Source organism: Lytechinus variegatus, chromosome 12 (assembly GCF_018143015.1).
Source record: "Lytechinus variegatus isolate NC3 chromosome 12, Lvar_3.0, whole genome shotgun sequence".
Lineage (NCBI taxonomy): Eukaryota > Metazoa > Echinodermata > Echinoidea > Temnopleuroida > Toxopneustidae > Lytechinus > Lytechinus variegatus.
In genome coordinates, this window is record NC_054751.1 from 29,540,848 (window position 1) to 29,558,236 (window position 17,389).

Here is a 17,389-nt window from a genome sequence, read left to right on the forward strand (position 1 = left end):
ACACATTGATGATACCTCTGTTTACATATTTTTGTTGTACATGTATTTAGTCCTGGTAAACTTTTAATGCAACATTGATATTTACAAAGCACATTGATCATAATATTAGGGGCCCTTTTATACAGCATTTTGTCATCAATCACTACTTTCTAGTGTTGATTCTGATTGGTTGACTGTAGATCATATATATATATATGTGTATGCAATTGCATGCACAATGACACGTACATGTAGTGCAATGACCTTGAATGGCGATTGGCTTTGTTGTGGTTTGTGGGAAAGCTTTTGTGAATGTGGCTTAATTGTGTTTTTAATCAAAATTCTAATCAAGAACAATGCATAGCATTGTGTGATATATTATAAAAGGGAATGCAAATTTGCTTGAATTATAGATATTGTACTCATGAGAAGGGGATTTTATTTTATCATAAGTTTTTGTAGACAAATTTGTCTCGTGTGCAATATTGACAATACCGGTCATAAGAGTTGTGTAATATGCTTTTGCACTTTTGCAGTGATTTATGCATCAGGTTCTAAGAAAGAAAGGTTTAGTGAATCATTATGTACATGTACATGTATTTTATAGCAAAATGAAAAGGGAATTTTATTTTTAAGTAATTTGATAATCATGATTTGATTAAGATTTTTGAAACACTCCTACATTAGCTTTATAGTACTGTATCATTTCTCTGGTATAATGTGAGGAGTTAAAAAGGGAAGTCCTCGATCCCAACAAAAAGTTGATAGGCCTACATGTAGGTGGAAAAAATGAAAATCCATATTTCATTGTTAAATACAAATCTGAAATAGAAAAACTCTTTATTAAAATTTATTTTTAACCAATCGATCGCGGGCCCGGCAGCCACTATTCGACTCACCAGATCGACAAAGCTCTAGCCCTTATTAATGTTGAACGCCAAACAGGGTTCATGTACATGCAGCAGCAACTCCCATCTTTTAACTTCTTTTGGTCTGACACGGCCGGGGTTTGAACTCTCCTGACCTTCTGATTGTGAGACAGATGTTTTACCATCTGAACCAACACACAATATGAGTACTAAAAAATGGAAATGGAAATGAAAAAATTCAAAATGCTGAAATTTCATAAAAATTGAGTGTAAAATACAATTTCAAGTTTTGCTGTTCAAATTTCACCATACAGTTAAAATATTCTAGCTGGTATAGAAGTAGGGAATGAACAATGTTCTTTTATCCTCATTTGATGTGAAACAAAAGACTTGATTTCTCCCAGTCTAACAGGTGTAATTGACATTGTTATAAAAATCTTCTATGTATTGGAATTTTATGGAGAATCTCCTTAAATTTAAATTGACATATTGCGCAAATCTTTAAAAAAAATAGTGAGTGAATGAAATTTTTTACTGGTACTCTCATTTGCATATCACTATAATACATGTAGTTGTGCCATTGAACTGTGTGTATTTTGTGAAAAATAAGTGAAACTATGAAATGTCCGTTCTTTGTTATGTATATCCAATATCGATAAAATTATCAGCATATCATGCTTGCCGATTTTCTCCTTTTTAATATCAAAATCAACATTTTATTGGGTAGGACTCCCCCTTTAAAGGGAATAGTTAACTTTGTGAGCAATTTAAAAAATTATCATATTGCTCTTTGAAAATGTTATGAACATTCGACTAACAACTCAAAAATACCCATGTGAAAGTTTGGGATCATAACATATTCGGGAAGTGTTTTTAAAAACTGAAAATCTGAGGCAATGTTTGAAGAGAAAAATGCACTTCTCGACGGTTGATTCATGATTCTGTGTCCAATTTAAATCGATATTATATAGCGCCACCTTGTGATGTATGTAAGAAAGTAGGCGGAGCTTACCACGGCGGAATTCAGTTCTCCGTGATCTGTTGTGTTCGAAGTTGTTGGGGGGGGGGGTCTGTGTTCTCTCGGTGTCCGCTCTGTGTGATAAGCGCATGTGCCTTGAAGTCTGTAATAGCTCTATGGTGAAAGGGTATTTCATTGGGGAATCTAATGTACTGTCAGGTGTCGAACTCGTGAGTGTCCATTCCGCCTTTGGTCTGTACATTTTGTATATGCTATAGCCTGGGTCAAGCCACATGTATGCCTCGAATGATAGACCAATAGCTCTATGGATAGACCATGGGATTTTGATGAATTTATATTTTGGCGACATAAATTAGTAGCAAATAAAACGGCAACAGAAAATAACGCTAAATAACGGCCAGGTCTACAAATACATGAAGAATCCCAGAGCTGCGTACAGTGTTGAGTAGGGATTTTTTTTTTTTTTTTTTTTTTTTGGTTATGTGGATCATGGAGGGATGGAGTGTGATTTTCCAGAAGCTATATTGTGCCCCTCCCCCCAAAATTACCTTTCTGTTCTTTGCTTTACCTTTGCATAAACTACAATACGTCCTTGTGGTTCTTGATTATTCTCTTTTACCTGGTCACGATATAGCAAACGTCCGTCGACTGGTTCGATCGAGATAAACTGATATGGACGATAAAAGAGGCGAATGCACTGAATATATAGCTCCGTGTATGTATCCGAGCGCAACTCTTGTCATGATATGTCGATGTGCATGTTTACATGCACGGAACATAGCTGGGAATAAAGGCAGCCCGAAAGGCAGTGACCTCCCCTCCTCCACCCCCCCCCCGTGCCCCTGACATGGAAACTTCATCATCCACCATCGTGTTTGTGTGTTTACGTTCTCCACGAGCTCCCCCAACAAAGATCATCCCATCCATTGGCGGCGGAAGCCAAAAAATTTAGGGGGTGTCCACCTGAATTTTCATGGACACAGGTAAAAAATTTGACAAGCGCCCACAAAAAAGGGTTATCAACCTAAATTTTAGGAGTTGCTTACCTAAAATTTTTGACAAGGAAAAAAAAAGGTCATCAACCTAAATTTTAGGGGGGGGGGCAACACACGTTTCAGGGGGGTCCACGTGAATTTAGGGGGGATCACGCAGGAAAAAAAATTGACAAGCAAAAAAAAAAAGATTATCAACAAAAAAATTTAGGGGGGCCGTCCCCCCCCCTTCCGCCGCCTATGTTCCCATCAACAATCTTCGGTATAGGCATATCTTCACGTAAGATACTTGGGAGAAACTCCCGGGTCCTGTTGCTTCCCCCCCCCTCCGATCGATCGGGGCCTATCCGTTTTAGACTATTTTGGAACGTGTTAGATATAGGGTAGTAATTTGCAAACCCAAACATCTCAACTCCCGAGACCCTGGAATATCATGACTGTATCATACAGTTGACATTTGTTCATGGTCAGTAGAACTCAAGGTCATGCCATCTGCTTCGACTGGTTTCAGCAAGAACCTCCCATGATGCAATGTGCATTGCAAACTTGCGTACTGCCTACTGTTATTTCAACATTTCGTTCTGTTTCTCCGATGACTATCTATCTTGTCCCAACATGTGATTTAGCCCCATCCTGATTATTATTGTGGAGTTGATAAACAAGTCATGTGACCTTGAATACATGTATTGCATTGCATTTGCATATGCATGTAATTTACAGGAGATATCATGCTAGTGTATCACTGGTAAATTGCACAATCACTGAGAGAGTTTTAATTGAGCCAAGTTCAAAACATGTCCAGTGTATTAAAAAAACACTCTAAACCAACCACAAGCTATCAAATCCTGATTTGTCACTTTGAACTAGGAAAATCCTTGTGCGGTCCGGTAGATTACCCAACAAAGCAATGATGTAATGCTGGTTGTATAAAATGGCCCATCATTTCAAGTACTCTGGTCACTTTTATTCTGTTTGTAGGAATTAATGGTCAGTACGGCCCAGAATATTGCTGATGTACTGTTCGTGTATGATGTCTGCAGACAAAAAAATATTCTTTCATATTTTGTGCAATAAGACATATTTGAGGCATCTTATACTAGACTTTGTAAGTTTTCATCTATACTGAAGTAAGTACAGTATGATTGCATTCTTTCAATACACAATCATTTTGTAGGCCTACATAGGTGTATCATATTTGTTTGCTACATTTCCTTATTTGTTGCAGTGAAAAAAATTACCCGGTATGCATTTTTTCTAGAAATCTTGTTAAAGTTTGACAAACATCGGACAACACTTGATTTGTACATGTAATTGTAAGTAAAACCTACAATCTGGATGTGAGAAGTGCACTGATTCTGCTCTACAAAATAAGTTCATACAAAACCATGGACTTAAAAATAGATAATGTTATTGTTTAGTGAAGTGAATTTAATGTGGAAGATCCCCTGTTTCATTTCCTCAGGTTGAGTCCACACCAGCCATGATGGATACCCCAGTGAGCGTGGAGAACCAACTGAAGATCCATAGGAGACAGCTGGAGCAGCTGGAGCGTGAGAAGGAGCAGCTCTCAGACCAACTGAAGGAGGTGATTCGGATGAATAAAAGATGGCAGAAGTACAGCCAGCAGCAGGATGCTGCCAAAGGGGAACTGACACAGATCAGAATTGATCTGGAGAACAGGAATAAGGTAAAAACAAAAATAACTGCGATCAAATAATTTTGTATTAATGCTCACCTGCTTTCCAAAATGTACATGAATATTTCAGGAAATATTTCCTTCATAAATTTCTTCTTTGTTTTTCATCACTGATGAACTTCAGAATATGGAGATTACATTGATGTTTGAAACTACAACTTAATTTGAACATAGCAAACCTCCCGCTCGCGGAGGGTAATTGTTGAGTTCCGAAGACCAAAATGTATCAGTCATTCAAATTATTCAATCATATTTGAAAATATAGCAGTCAGTATTTTCATAACCCTTCTTTGGTATTGTACTGTGCCAGCGTAATCCCTATATCAATATCAATATCTCATACAGGTCTTGGAACTGCAGTGCAAAGACTATGAGGAACTCATGAACAAACTACAGAAACAGCTCCAGGAGAATGAGGAGTGCGTTAGACACCGACGGGTGGACAAGACGGAAGCAGCGCACAAGGATGACGTCATCAGGAGGCTTCAGAAGGAGGTCATTGACCTCGAACAAGACATCCGCAAAGCTAGACGAGAAAGCATGAAGTACGACACTGAGGTCGTCAAACAACAGGTAAGGCTGCAATTCTACCTACCCACGATGCATTTCAAAGGGCCCAAAGAAAAGATGTTTTCTTGCAAGGTCAAGATTTGAATTCAAATAGAGAAATTAGAACTCTACAATAGCATAAAGTTCTAAATCCAAAGAATTCAGCAATTTCCCTTTCTTATCCGATGCCTCATTCTTTTGGGCCCCATTGCATGAAAATTAGTATTATGGTAACTCTGCCATCCAACGATAAATACCATGTTAACGATGGTCAACAGCCAATCAAAATCAAGGATTTCATGCAAGTTACCATTGGATGGCAAAGTTACCATAATGGTAACTTTTATGCAACTCAACGGGGCCCAGATTTTATATTCATTTGAGAAAAAAAGAACCCTCTGAGTAGACAGACACATGAGTTTCAAATATTTGTTTAATTACTTCAGATCATCCTCATCTACAGATTATTTGAAGAAACTTCCCAAAGCATTCTTTTTCCTTCATTACTCTCTACTCAGTAGCCATTCACCATTCCTTTCTCTCAATACATGTACAGTATGCATTTCATTCATACTTCTACTTTAGTTTTTTATTTATCATATCCATGGTCAATGCAAGTCTAATGTAAAGTTTTGAAGTGTTCTGATGTCAATTTCTTAAATAGAATATTATGTAATGCCCCATGATTTGCCCAGTTAGCCTCGGCGAACAAAATAAACTGATATCCCGTGAGGTTATCCCCCTTTAGTGCATTCAAAGGTAGTTTCTATTCAATCATCATCAGCTGCAGCGTGCAAAACATTCTTGACATGTGATATATCAGAAGTACTGGGTAAGGACTATCCCTGAAAGGATTTCCACCCCACATCCTGAAGTGACCCACTCACATCCGTTACGTTCTGAAGCACAGCTACTGATCTAGCTCTGTCATCAGCTGTGTCCAGTCACCCCAAAACCTACAATAAGTCGCCAGGGACGGTTCTCTGTAAATGATCAAAACAGTATTATATTTGGTTTTCAAAAATGCAAAGAATTTAAACTGAAATATTTGAAAGAATATTGCTTTTTCTTATACAATCAAAATTTCAAGTGGTACATGTAGGGTTGAATGGAAAAAAAGATAGAGTTTAAATAATTTGAGTAAGTTTTTGCAGACTGCTTGGAAGTTCCACTGAGATTGATCATTGTCCATATCTCATGCTTGTTTAGTTTCTTCTGCATTCAAATAAGTATATGTGTGGGTTACTAATGATCAATTTTTGATAAGTTATATCATTTTAATTCTTATGATGCACATTTTTTCAAGCTCAATGAAAATCTCCAAACTAACTTTTGGCGACTTATTCTTGATTTTGGGGTGGCTGGCCATGATCGGCAATATCATGAATTCATCACCATGCCCATTAAACAAAGGGTATTTAAATACAGGAAGAACCATTTTCCGTGTGGTAGAACATTCGTCAATCTTGGAATTGAATTTGTAATGTTGTTAATGTGTGGAATGGTTTCCTGTGATAAAGTTCTGGTGTTTACATGAAGTCTGTTAAAATAGGGCGGACATAAAATGTACCACATGGTTCAAACAAATGGTGACGATTATGATGTTCATCACAGTCTACTATTCATTACACAGTATCTACATATGTAGCAAAGGGGAACTTTTAATTGTCTATTCATGAAAAGGATATTTACATCCTGTTTAAAGTATGGTCCGATTTTCTTTGAATCAAGTACCACATCCCTGTTGTGTGTATTCAGTTCATGAAAAAGATATGAAATGAAGTTATGAAACGAATGATGACAATGCCCCCCCCCCCATGTGACTAGGGGGGGGAGAAGAGATGAAGGAGGAAGTACAGTGACCTGCTTGTTCTGTGTAAATAAATATCAAGAGATTTCAATCTCTATCATGTGCATGTACATTCAAAGGATTGGTCATACATGTATAATGTCTATAGAGCGCTTCTTCATGTAAACATGCTCAATGCACTTAATACTTCTAGTCTCCAATGATTTGAACAGAACCATGAAAATTTCATCAAAATCAGACGAGGAAGGACAAAGTTATGACATTGTCAAATTCTTTAAAACAATTCTATGCATTTGCTCATGAGTTTGTAATAATCCAGCTAATGCTATGAAACTACTGGTATTTGAATTTTTGTCCACCAAGTACGGAGAAAGTGGACTGACAACTGATTTTGTGTATGAGATGTTCAGTGTGTATCATATAAGGAAAATATCAAATAATTATGATTTTACAACACAAGAAGGACAGTGGGGCATGACATCAGCAGTCCACCTAATGAATATTCATGATGGCGGGCATATGGCTGTTTACACGAAATGTTGCTAGACTTAATAATTCAATAACTTTATTATCTGTTTCCAGATTTTGATAAAATTTTCAGTGATTAGACAGTGAATTTCACTCATTCATAATTATTTTCAGCCCAGAGTTACCCTTTCAAAAAGTTTAAAAGGAGTTTGAAAGGAGTGCATACTTGCAGATAGTTCACTTTCACCACACAAAGAATAGACGATTCTAAGTGTGTGTTCAGAACAATGGAGATCATAACAATACACTTGCAACATTTCAAGAGGAAATATTCATTTTTAGTATGGCTAGACGGAAATTTGGTTATTATGTTTAATAGTATACATTGTAAGTGTTCAGAAGAAAGGAAAACAGATTATGATACTGGAACAGATGTGGGATTTTCAAATGTTCATTGTGTTTAGCATTTCAAGTGAATGACTTTCAATCTTATTTTCAGAAAGAATAAAAACAATTGAAACACTCAATTATGTGTTGTACATGTTCTTTCAATTTTATAACATTGATTTACTTGTTTCTCATACATACAATGTTGAGTTTACTTTTTTTTGATACGCCAATATACTTTCATGTGTGTTTCCCTTTTAATTGTATGAAAATCATATTAGTTTGTTGCACATTTGAAGTTGAACTCAAATACAACTACTTATAAGGATAAAACAAAAATGTTAGCCTGGAATGTCTTAATTTCTAGCTTCACAGAAAACGCCATTTTATCATTCATGACAGACTATTATTTACAATGTGAATTTCAACAAGTCAAAGATTAGTGGATCAGAGGCACGGTAATCTCCACTGCCATTGCCAATGAATGACCTACAGTGGTAGAGTTACTACATGTATGTGGCCAAAAACACTTGTAGATATTAAACAGATTAAAATCCTCCCTATTACAAAATTGTTTATGCCAATATTACCAGATAAAACAGGTAATATATCACAAGAAAAAAAAGATGTTTTCGTATTGCACCTGAAACAGTATAGAGAGATTTCCAAAAAGAATACATATTTTGTTATATCCTATTTTATTTGTGTACCTGAAGCAGTATAAAAAACATTTTCTATAAAAAAGTTTGTCTTCAATACCATTTTCTTTTTGTGTCTGAAGCAAGATACAAAACAAAATCTACAAAAGAGCATAATATTGTTTGTCACAAATATTGCTATCTTATTTTAGCTGAAAGCAATGTACAGAATATTTCCAAAAGTATATTTTGTCGTGAATAATATTTTTCTTTGTGTATAAAGCTAACACATAAGATAAAAGAGATTGTTTTCTATTTGCAGTTGAAGCAGTATACAGAAGATTTCCAAAAAGAACATATTGAGAAGGAAAAGCTGAAAAGGGAGCATGCCATCTTGAACAGGAACCATCTTGAAGCAGAAGAACTGGTTAGACAACTGAGTCGACAAGTAAGTTGTATTGGTAAACTGCTGATTCGACTATTGCCAACTTGTCCAATGATCACATGGTCTACTTTCATTTAATAGTCTAGTGCCATTCTGTCCATCAACATTTCATCAAACGACCATTTGGTCCAATAATCATTTGGTCCAGTAATCACTTCGTCTAATCACCAGTTTGTCTATGATCATTTCGTCTAATAATCAGTCATTCTAATACCCATTTCTTTTCATTCATTTTGCACAATAAACACTTTATATCCAATTAGACCATATGGTTTATGGACTAAATGGCTAATTGACCAACTGGTTATTAGACAAAATGGTGAGTGGATGAAATGGCAATTAGACCATGTGGATAGTGGACGAATTGATGATAGACCGAATGATAATAGACGAATTATAATAAGACGAATTGGCATACCAATTGGAAATAAACAGATGTATTGTACATTTATGTAATAGAGAAGTTCACTATGATTAAAGAATGGTTGTAATATAAAGTAATTATTGAAAAGCAGAAGAACAATATTAATATATGAATAGAATTTTGACAATTTTTTGAATTTCATTAATCAGTCTGTTTGATATGCAAATGTCTGTAAATGTGATATCATATTTATGATTGCACAGTGGTTACATGTAGGAGATTTAAGAGGAAAAATTTATGTGAAATAGATCTTAAAAATGAAGAAAAAGAAATGAAAAAGATTGGTTAAAATTGTATTTTCCAACGTCATTTGTAAAAATAGGTATCATGCTTCTTGTTCAATGTACATGTATTCCAAGCCATGTAAACATCTAAAACTTCATGTGTCATTCTTGTATGACTTTTTTTTTACAGCTTGAAATTGCTAAAAGAGAGACACAACAACTCCAGCGGGAAAACCAGCAATTACAGGCAGATAAGAGAATGAACGCTGGTTACGTAAACGCGATGCCAGATAATCTAGTTTATAGGGTATGTGTTCCATCAAGTTATTCAAATTCTTATTACCTTTGTCATATCAGGGAGGGGAGCTTAAGGGAAAACCCTTCCTGGTATGACTATCACAACAACTCCATCAACAATACAAAACAGAAAAAGACGAAAATAGAGACAAAATTCATAAAATTACCTTGAGGCTTCTTTTATTACGCAAAAGCGCCCTCATGCACTGACAAATGTTGCACATGTGCATGACATTCCTTACCCCTTAAAGGAAGAAAGTTATAGCAATTTAACTTTCATTTAAAGGAGCATGTTGAAATGACATAACATTATAACACTCAGAAGAACGAGGAATATGAAAACAAAAACTATTCATTCAAGTGTATAGTCAAGACGTACATGTAGCATCATAAACCTTTAAAAAAAGAGATACAGAAAACTTCAGTCAATAATAAGCTGGTTTTACCTTAGGAATTCCAGTTAAAGAGAAATGCCAGTAGTTGCAGTAGACACTGATTTCATGAGAAAGTCTGTAAAACCAGGCTTAATTGTCAGAATATCATCGAGGATCTAGATCTGGTACAGTAACATAAACTGACTTTGTGAAATCTTGAAATCTACGCTGAAAAACGGTCACACTGAAGATCACCAACACAGATAGGCACACGTGGGACAGTGTATTATTATTGCTGGAATAAAGACCCGACGGAATTGACCGAATCCGTGCTTATTTTGCTTATTTCTCAGCAATTACACAATTTCTCCCAGAATCCTTTGGCACATATTTTTCATTCATACAAACCGACACTTGGGTGGTCATTATATTAGATTCTGTAAAAAGTTGTTTTGAGATCGTTACCAAAACTGAAATTTATCTTTAAGCTCCCTGATATGACATATGCGGGCTTGTCCGGGAGGGGAGCTTAAGAGAATACCCTTCCTGGTATGACTATCACAACAACTCCATCGACAATACAAAACAGAAAAAGACGAAAATAGAGACAAAATTCATAAAATTACCATGAGACTTATTTTATTACGCAAAAGCGCCCTTATGCGCTGACAAATATTGCACATGTACATGACACTTTCCCGTACTCATGTTGTCATTGGTGTTTGGATTATTTCTATTTTTTGATATAAATTTCCATAAGATTTGCTGAAAATCTGAATAACAAATTGAAACTATTACTCCCCAATACAAGATAGGTTCAGAATATGTATTTAAGTTTAAAAGGTTTTTTCTTTGTTAAATGTGAAGTAAAATATGGTGTGTATCCAGAGTTGTTCTGGGGCCCATTGCAGAAAGACTTGCAATCAATCACAACTCTAAAAATCATGCGTAACTTGATTTTCTACCAACCAACAGCGCGCATTTGGGACTTGTGATTGATTTTTGGACTTGCGTTTAAACGCAACTCTTTCTGCAACGGACCCCTGGAGACTTCCTGCTTGACAAATTTCAACATAACTGATTAAAGTTAGGAGGAATTTTTTACTTTAACAAAACATGAATGATAATTATGAAACTTCCATAAACATTTTTTTTCATACATGTACAAGTAGATCTAAACAATTTAAAACTTTTCAAATGAAATGAACAAAACTAGGTAATCAATTACTTGAAAATGTAAAGAAAAAATATGAGCTGCAGAATATGCATCTACAAAGTCCTCAAGCAGGTATATCATGACATGACTGGTTTCTCCAGTCTGGTAGTGATGACGATGAACAGCTTTGTCAATGACATCTTTGAGCATAGGAGAGTTGGTAGAATCTGTGAATGGGGCAATGAAAACGAGATGAGAAAGACTAATACTGGAGTAGAGCTTGATGAAATTTTACTCATTTCAAATATTAACATTCAAAATATATGCATTAATTTTCTTTCATCTTTTTCTTTGTAACCACGAGAGAAGAGAATTGTCAACTTCTTAGCTTTGTCATTGACATCTTTGAGTGTAGGAGAGTTGGTAGAATCTGCGAATGGGGCAATGAAAACAAGATGAGAAAGACTAATACTGGAGTAGAGCTTGATGAAATTTTACTCATTTCAAATATTAACATTCAAAATATATGCATTAATTTTCTTTCATCTTTTTCTTTGTAACCACGAGAGAAGAGAATTGTCAACTTCTTAGCTTTGTCATTGACATCTTTGAGTGTAGGAGAGTTGGTAGAATCTGCGAATGGGGCAATGAAAACAAGATGAGAAAGACTAATACTGGAGTAGAGATTAATGAAATTTTACTCATTTATTAACACTCAAAATTTATGCATTGAATTTTCTTTCATCTTTTTTTTTTGTAAACAGGAAAGACGAGAATTGACTCCCCATGGCCTTGGTCAGCAGAATTCTGTCATCTCATTGGAGAACTTCCCAACACTCCCCCAGGACGTCGAGCACGACGGCCCTCCCAACGGACCCCTGTCCGCCCCATCTCGTACTCTGGCACACCTGTCCATGGTCTCACCCCCGGTCTCCCCTCCCACAGCGTCCCCGTCGTCAGGCAGGGACTCGGTGGACTGTAACCAAGGTCAAAGGTCGTCATTCAGCGACGACGAGCCTCTCCAGTGCCCTCGGTGCTTGAGGGAATTCCCCGTGGTGAAACACTCAGACTTCATGAGGCACACAGAACAATGCCTTGACAAGTGATAATGGCCTGAGGGGTGATGTAGGGACAGTGCTTTGATAACAGGCAGCAAAAACATTTCAAATCAATACTCCTACTACTACTACTACTAGTACTACTACTATTACTACTACTACTACTACCACTACTACCGCTACTACCGCTACTTCCGCTACTACCGCTACTACTGCTACTACTGGTACTACTACTGCTACTTCTACTACTGCTACCTTACTACTGATGCTACTACTGCTGCTACTACTACAACTGCTGCTACTGCTACTACTACAACTGCTACTACTGCTACATTTTACAACAACTACTGCCACTAATACTGCTCCTTCTACTAATCATAATATTAATTATTATTGTTAGCCGAAAAGTAACCATAGGGGAATCAACGTTAGGAAGAACAATGTGTTCATTTCACAGAATAGTAGGACGGGTAATATTAAGGGGAACCAACTCTAGGTTACTGAGAATTTTGAACAATGGGAGAGATCAATTTATGAAAAGAAATTGTTATGACAACGATAATAATTATGGTAATTTTAACAGCTAAGATATTAGTAAAAGAACTGATGATACAAACAAGAAAAACTACACTAATGATGATATTTACAATGATAACTAATTATGAGAATTATGATAAAGAGTGCCAAATCTACTCAGAAGAGTACTCACGGTTTAGAAATGATAAAAAACACAGTGAAATGATTTTAAGAGAAAGACATTCTAACTCAGTAATGATGATGATGAAACTTGTGAAAAAATATCTTTAATATGCATTGCCAATTTTAGTTTACACATAACAATTACCAATAATCACGCATACCGTAATGATAATAATAATTCATAGACTTACACTAGAAATTCAAGCTGAGCCCTTCACTAACTCTGTTTCCACCAAACCTTCAGAGAAATAAATTCCAATGTCATTTTAAAGAGAAAAGACTTGGCAAAATTTGTTTGAAAGACGAAACATTATCTTACAATTACTACATATTGTAAATTGTAACATCAGGACTGTTATTGTCTGATATTACAGTATGCAGCTTTACAGCTGTAGAATTTTTTTAGTACCCCCAAAAAATATATAAATCTGCTAATTCATTCATCTATGATAATTCCATGTTGATCAACCAATCAAAACATTTCATTTGTATGCTTTGTTTTTGTTTTCTGCTGTCAAAGAACTGTCCCTACATCACGAGGGGGGGGGATTTTAACATTTATTTTAAGAAATGTAACCATGGAGGTGAACATCAATATGGTCCATATTTTCAATCGTTTCAACTGTGACACAGTTGAATCTGGAAAAGTGAAAATATGTAGCTCTTGAAACTCACTGTAATATATATTCTTCATTGCATTGTTTTCTATCGTGTTCTATATCATAGGGTGTTACAATTGTATGCATGGTATGCCTCATGGGGGCGTTGCAAGAATCTTGCCATTGGTCGCAAGTCAATTTTGTGTCCACTATTCCATTAAGAATCATGCATTTCATGGGCAATTTTGCAATTGATGGTCTGCTCTTTGCATGAACAGGTATCATTCGCTTCAGGTAAAATTGATCCATCACTTGTAACTTTGCATCTAAAATCTGCAATTGATTGAAAATATTTTCTTGCAACACCCCCCCCCCCACCTCCACGTGTGTGTTCTTTGTACATTATATGGGAATAATACCATTCTAGAGGATACTTCTAATATTTCTAATTTCTGTATTTCTGAAAGCAGCCACTGCCATGTGTAGAAATCAATGAAACTATCCAGCTGTGTAAAATGACAATGCCACAAATGATGAGTGAATAACACCCAATTCAGACAACATAAAAAGTAAACAAACTCTTGTTCTGTGTGAATAAACATTGTTTTTAGTATTGATAGGTATGTTCAGACTAAATACATTATGTTGGGGAAAACATTGTAAAGAAATGTACAAAGAGAAAATTGTTTGTTTATGTGAAAATTTGACAATCACTGGTGCATGCACTTGTACTGCAGTAGTATTTTCTTGACTTTCACAAGTCAATGTTTACAAATTTTGAATAACTGTTTTTTGTGATTTATTGTCATTGCAGCACACCAAAGCATTTCAAACCACAAATGTGTCACACGACAGCTTGTGACAACAATTTTTTTGTATGATACAGGCAATACCTATTTGGCAATTTAATTCAAGATTGAAAATAGGCTTAGAACCATAATGTTGAGTTAACTCTGAATGTTTGCTGACACATACATATTTTTTCAGGATTATCATTGCAAAAGTAAAATGTACTTGCACTAAAAAGAATGCTGGAAATTCTAAGTTGAAATTTTTTCCTTTTTTTGTCATTTCAATGTTTTTTTTTTTAATATTCTGTACACCAAGATCTGATTTAATGTCTGAGCATATTGATATCTTTACTTAAGAAATTATTGCATATTTTTATCTTATTTTGAAACTCATTTTTGTATGAATGTGATTCTAATGAAATAGTATATATACCTATACACAAATGTACTTATATAAGTAAAACACATCGATCTCATTCTGCTAGATTAGATCCAAATCAAGCTCTTTGTTTTGTCTTCATCAATTTCAGATAAGGGTTATAAAGCTAAATTTTTTATTTTGTTCCATTTAGTAAACACTTGCCATCTTGCTTTTTTTGGCACCATATGATGCAGTGTAGGTCTGTCTAGCAAGTAGATTTTTTTCATTCTAATTTATCTTTGAAATGTTTTTGCTGCTTTTTTTTCTGGCAGGAGAATAATGGGGGAAAGTGGGTAGTAGATTATCTGCTATTCTACACGTATAGAACTTGCTAGTAAGCTACTGTAAAACCCATCGGGGCTCTGTAACACAAAGGTTTGCAATGAATTGCAAATATGAAAGAAAAGCACTGATTGGCTCCCAGTCAGTATTTCAAACAGAGTGCGCATGCATCAATGATCTTGATTGGTCATTGGTATTTAGCGATTGATTGCAAACCTTTGTGTTATGGAGCTCAGATCATAAGCTGCTTAATCATTGAAGAGTGTGCGTATCGGAAATTGCAACACACTGCTTCATATACAAAATTATTTTTTGAATGTACATATATATTGTAAGATATTTCCCGTAGTGGTTGCTCATTGATGTGTTGAGTGTGTTAATGGGATGAGATACTTGGCTTATTGTTTGAGACATGTTTATTTGTGCATCAGTACTAGACGATTCTTGTCATTTTGGAAAGTTTTTGACCGTGATAAATGTAGAATATGTAATTACATGTAAGAAGTGTGGTATGTGAATTGCATGTAGTATAATGGAAAGGGATCACAGTGAAGTTGACCAGTGAAAACCATTCAAATGTTAAAATTATTGAACTTATTTATCCCGATCAGTTAATATAAGTTCCCACGATTCAAAGACATGTATGAGACTTGGTAATTGGTAATTAATGATTTTGATACTAAAATTAGTTAAAACTCATGGCGGATATCAATATTCAAAACACCAAACTAACAATTAATACATGAGATAAAAGTGTCACAGATATTTTTTTCTGGGGGGCAGTTTGAAGTTAATTTCAATTTTGATGTTGATCTTTTAGTGTTTTTGGTGGGTCAATGATTTTTTTTGTTATCAGCGTAGCACTAAATCTAAATGAAGCTGGTCTTGGGACATATCTCAATAAGGGGTTGATATATCATTAATGTGATTTGAATCATTTTTGTAACCTCACATGAGATGTTAAAGCTGGGGACAGTAATCTGAATTGTGCTTTTAACACCAACACCAGCCCTAACACCAATACCAACACAGAACTTGAAATCACCCTTTCATCCATTCACAGGCCTGGTTATTTAATCATTCCCTGAAACATGAGGAGAATAACACTCCTATTTTGTTACATAATTTTCCTTGATTTGTTCTTTAATTTATATTTGAGATAGATATTTGTGTAAAATTAAAATAGAAAGTGGTTTGATGGGTTTAATAGATCATTGTAGTGTCGTTTCATCTCTCTTTGATTGAAGATGAAGAAACTAGAGTAATCTGATAGGATTGTTGTATCAGGTGGGTAATTTCTCATATCGAGGGACAAGGAATGTTTGCTAAAGTAATGCAGATGTTTTGATGGGGAAGTGAACTCCAAGGAGCTCTGGCTCTTTGCCCATGTGATTTAGGGTAGTCTTAGTGCATAAACCTTTTGTAGAAACAATTTGGAATGTGGATGATCTTCTTTTTTTTTTTATAACTGTGATGGCTGTTTCTGACCCGACACCCCCAAACCATCAATAGGTCTTCTCTGCAAATTTCCTATAAAATAGTAATGTGGTCTTCAAAACTGAAATTTATACCAATTAGTTTATCTGAAACAATACTTCTTATTCTTCATACTAAAAAAATTTAAAGTGTTAAATCTTAAGTAAAAGACAAGAAACAAGATTCTGTTTTACACCATGTGCTTAGAGATTGATGGAAGTTACAGGGAGATTACATCATGCTCTTCTTATGCTTGAGCGAATCCCAAATTCAAACCTTGTTTTATCTTGATCTTTGAAGCTCTCACGTAATTTCTTCTATATTCGTTCAAATGCTTGTGTGGGTTATTGTTGACCGATTGTGGCAAGTTATATATCGTGTTAAAGCTTAAGATGTGCCTATTCAAGCTCAATTTAATTCTCAAAATTCGTTTTTGGCCACTTACTGTTGGTTTTCAGGTCACATTTGACCGTCATTTAAAGGGATGGTCCGAGCTGAAAGTATTTATAGCTTAATAAATAGAGTAGGATTCACTGAGCTAAATGCCGAAAATTTCATCAAATTCAGATAACAAATGATATAGTTATTGAATTTTCAAGTTTAGCAATATTTTGTGAAAACATTTGTTATGAATATTCATTAGGTGGGCTGATGATGTCACATCCCCACTTGTTCTTTTGTATTTTATTATATGAAATTAGGTTTATTCAATTTTTTTCCTCCAAGAACTAGAAAAATTGGATTGACAACTGATTTAGTGCATTAGATATTTATTG

General features: G+C 35.2%; 1 protein-coding gene and 1 long non-coding RNA gene across 2 annotated transcripts in view; one reads left to right on the top strand and one right to left on the bottom strand.

The window, feature by feature from the left end:
- The window catches only part of LOC121424813 (centrosomal protein of 55 kDa-like), a 28,250-nt gene extending 15,817 nt beyond the window's left edge, over positions 1 to 12,433 (top strand). The window contains exons 4-8 of the mRNA XM_041620609.1: positions 4,282 to 4,506; positions 4,861 to 5,088; positions 8,690 to 8,815; positions 9,651 to 9,767; positions 12,052 to 12,433. Of these exons, the coding sequence (XP_041476543.1) occupies positions 4,282 to 4,506; positions 4,861 to 5,088; positions 8,690 to 8,815; positions 9,651 to 9,767; positions 12,052 to 12,393 (1,038 nt within the window). The 3' untranslated portion in view covers positions 12,394 to 12,433. The remainder of the gene's footprint in view (positions 1 to 4,281; positions 4,507 to 4,860; positions 5,089 to 8,689; positions 8,816 to 9,650; positions 9,768 to 12,051) is intronic.
- An 889-nt stretch (positions 12,434 to 13,322) lies between these two features.
- Positions 13,323 to 17,160, bottom strand: LOC121425124. The gene is made up of 2 exons (XR_005971476.1): positions 15,354 to 17,160; positions 13,323 to 15,092 (listed from the first exon to the last, which is right to left on the bottom strand). It is a non-coding gene; the product is annotated as an uncharacterized LOC121425124 (long non-coding RNA).
- Positions 17,161 to 17,389: the final 229 nt, after the last annotated feature.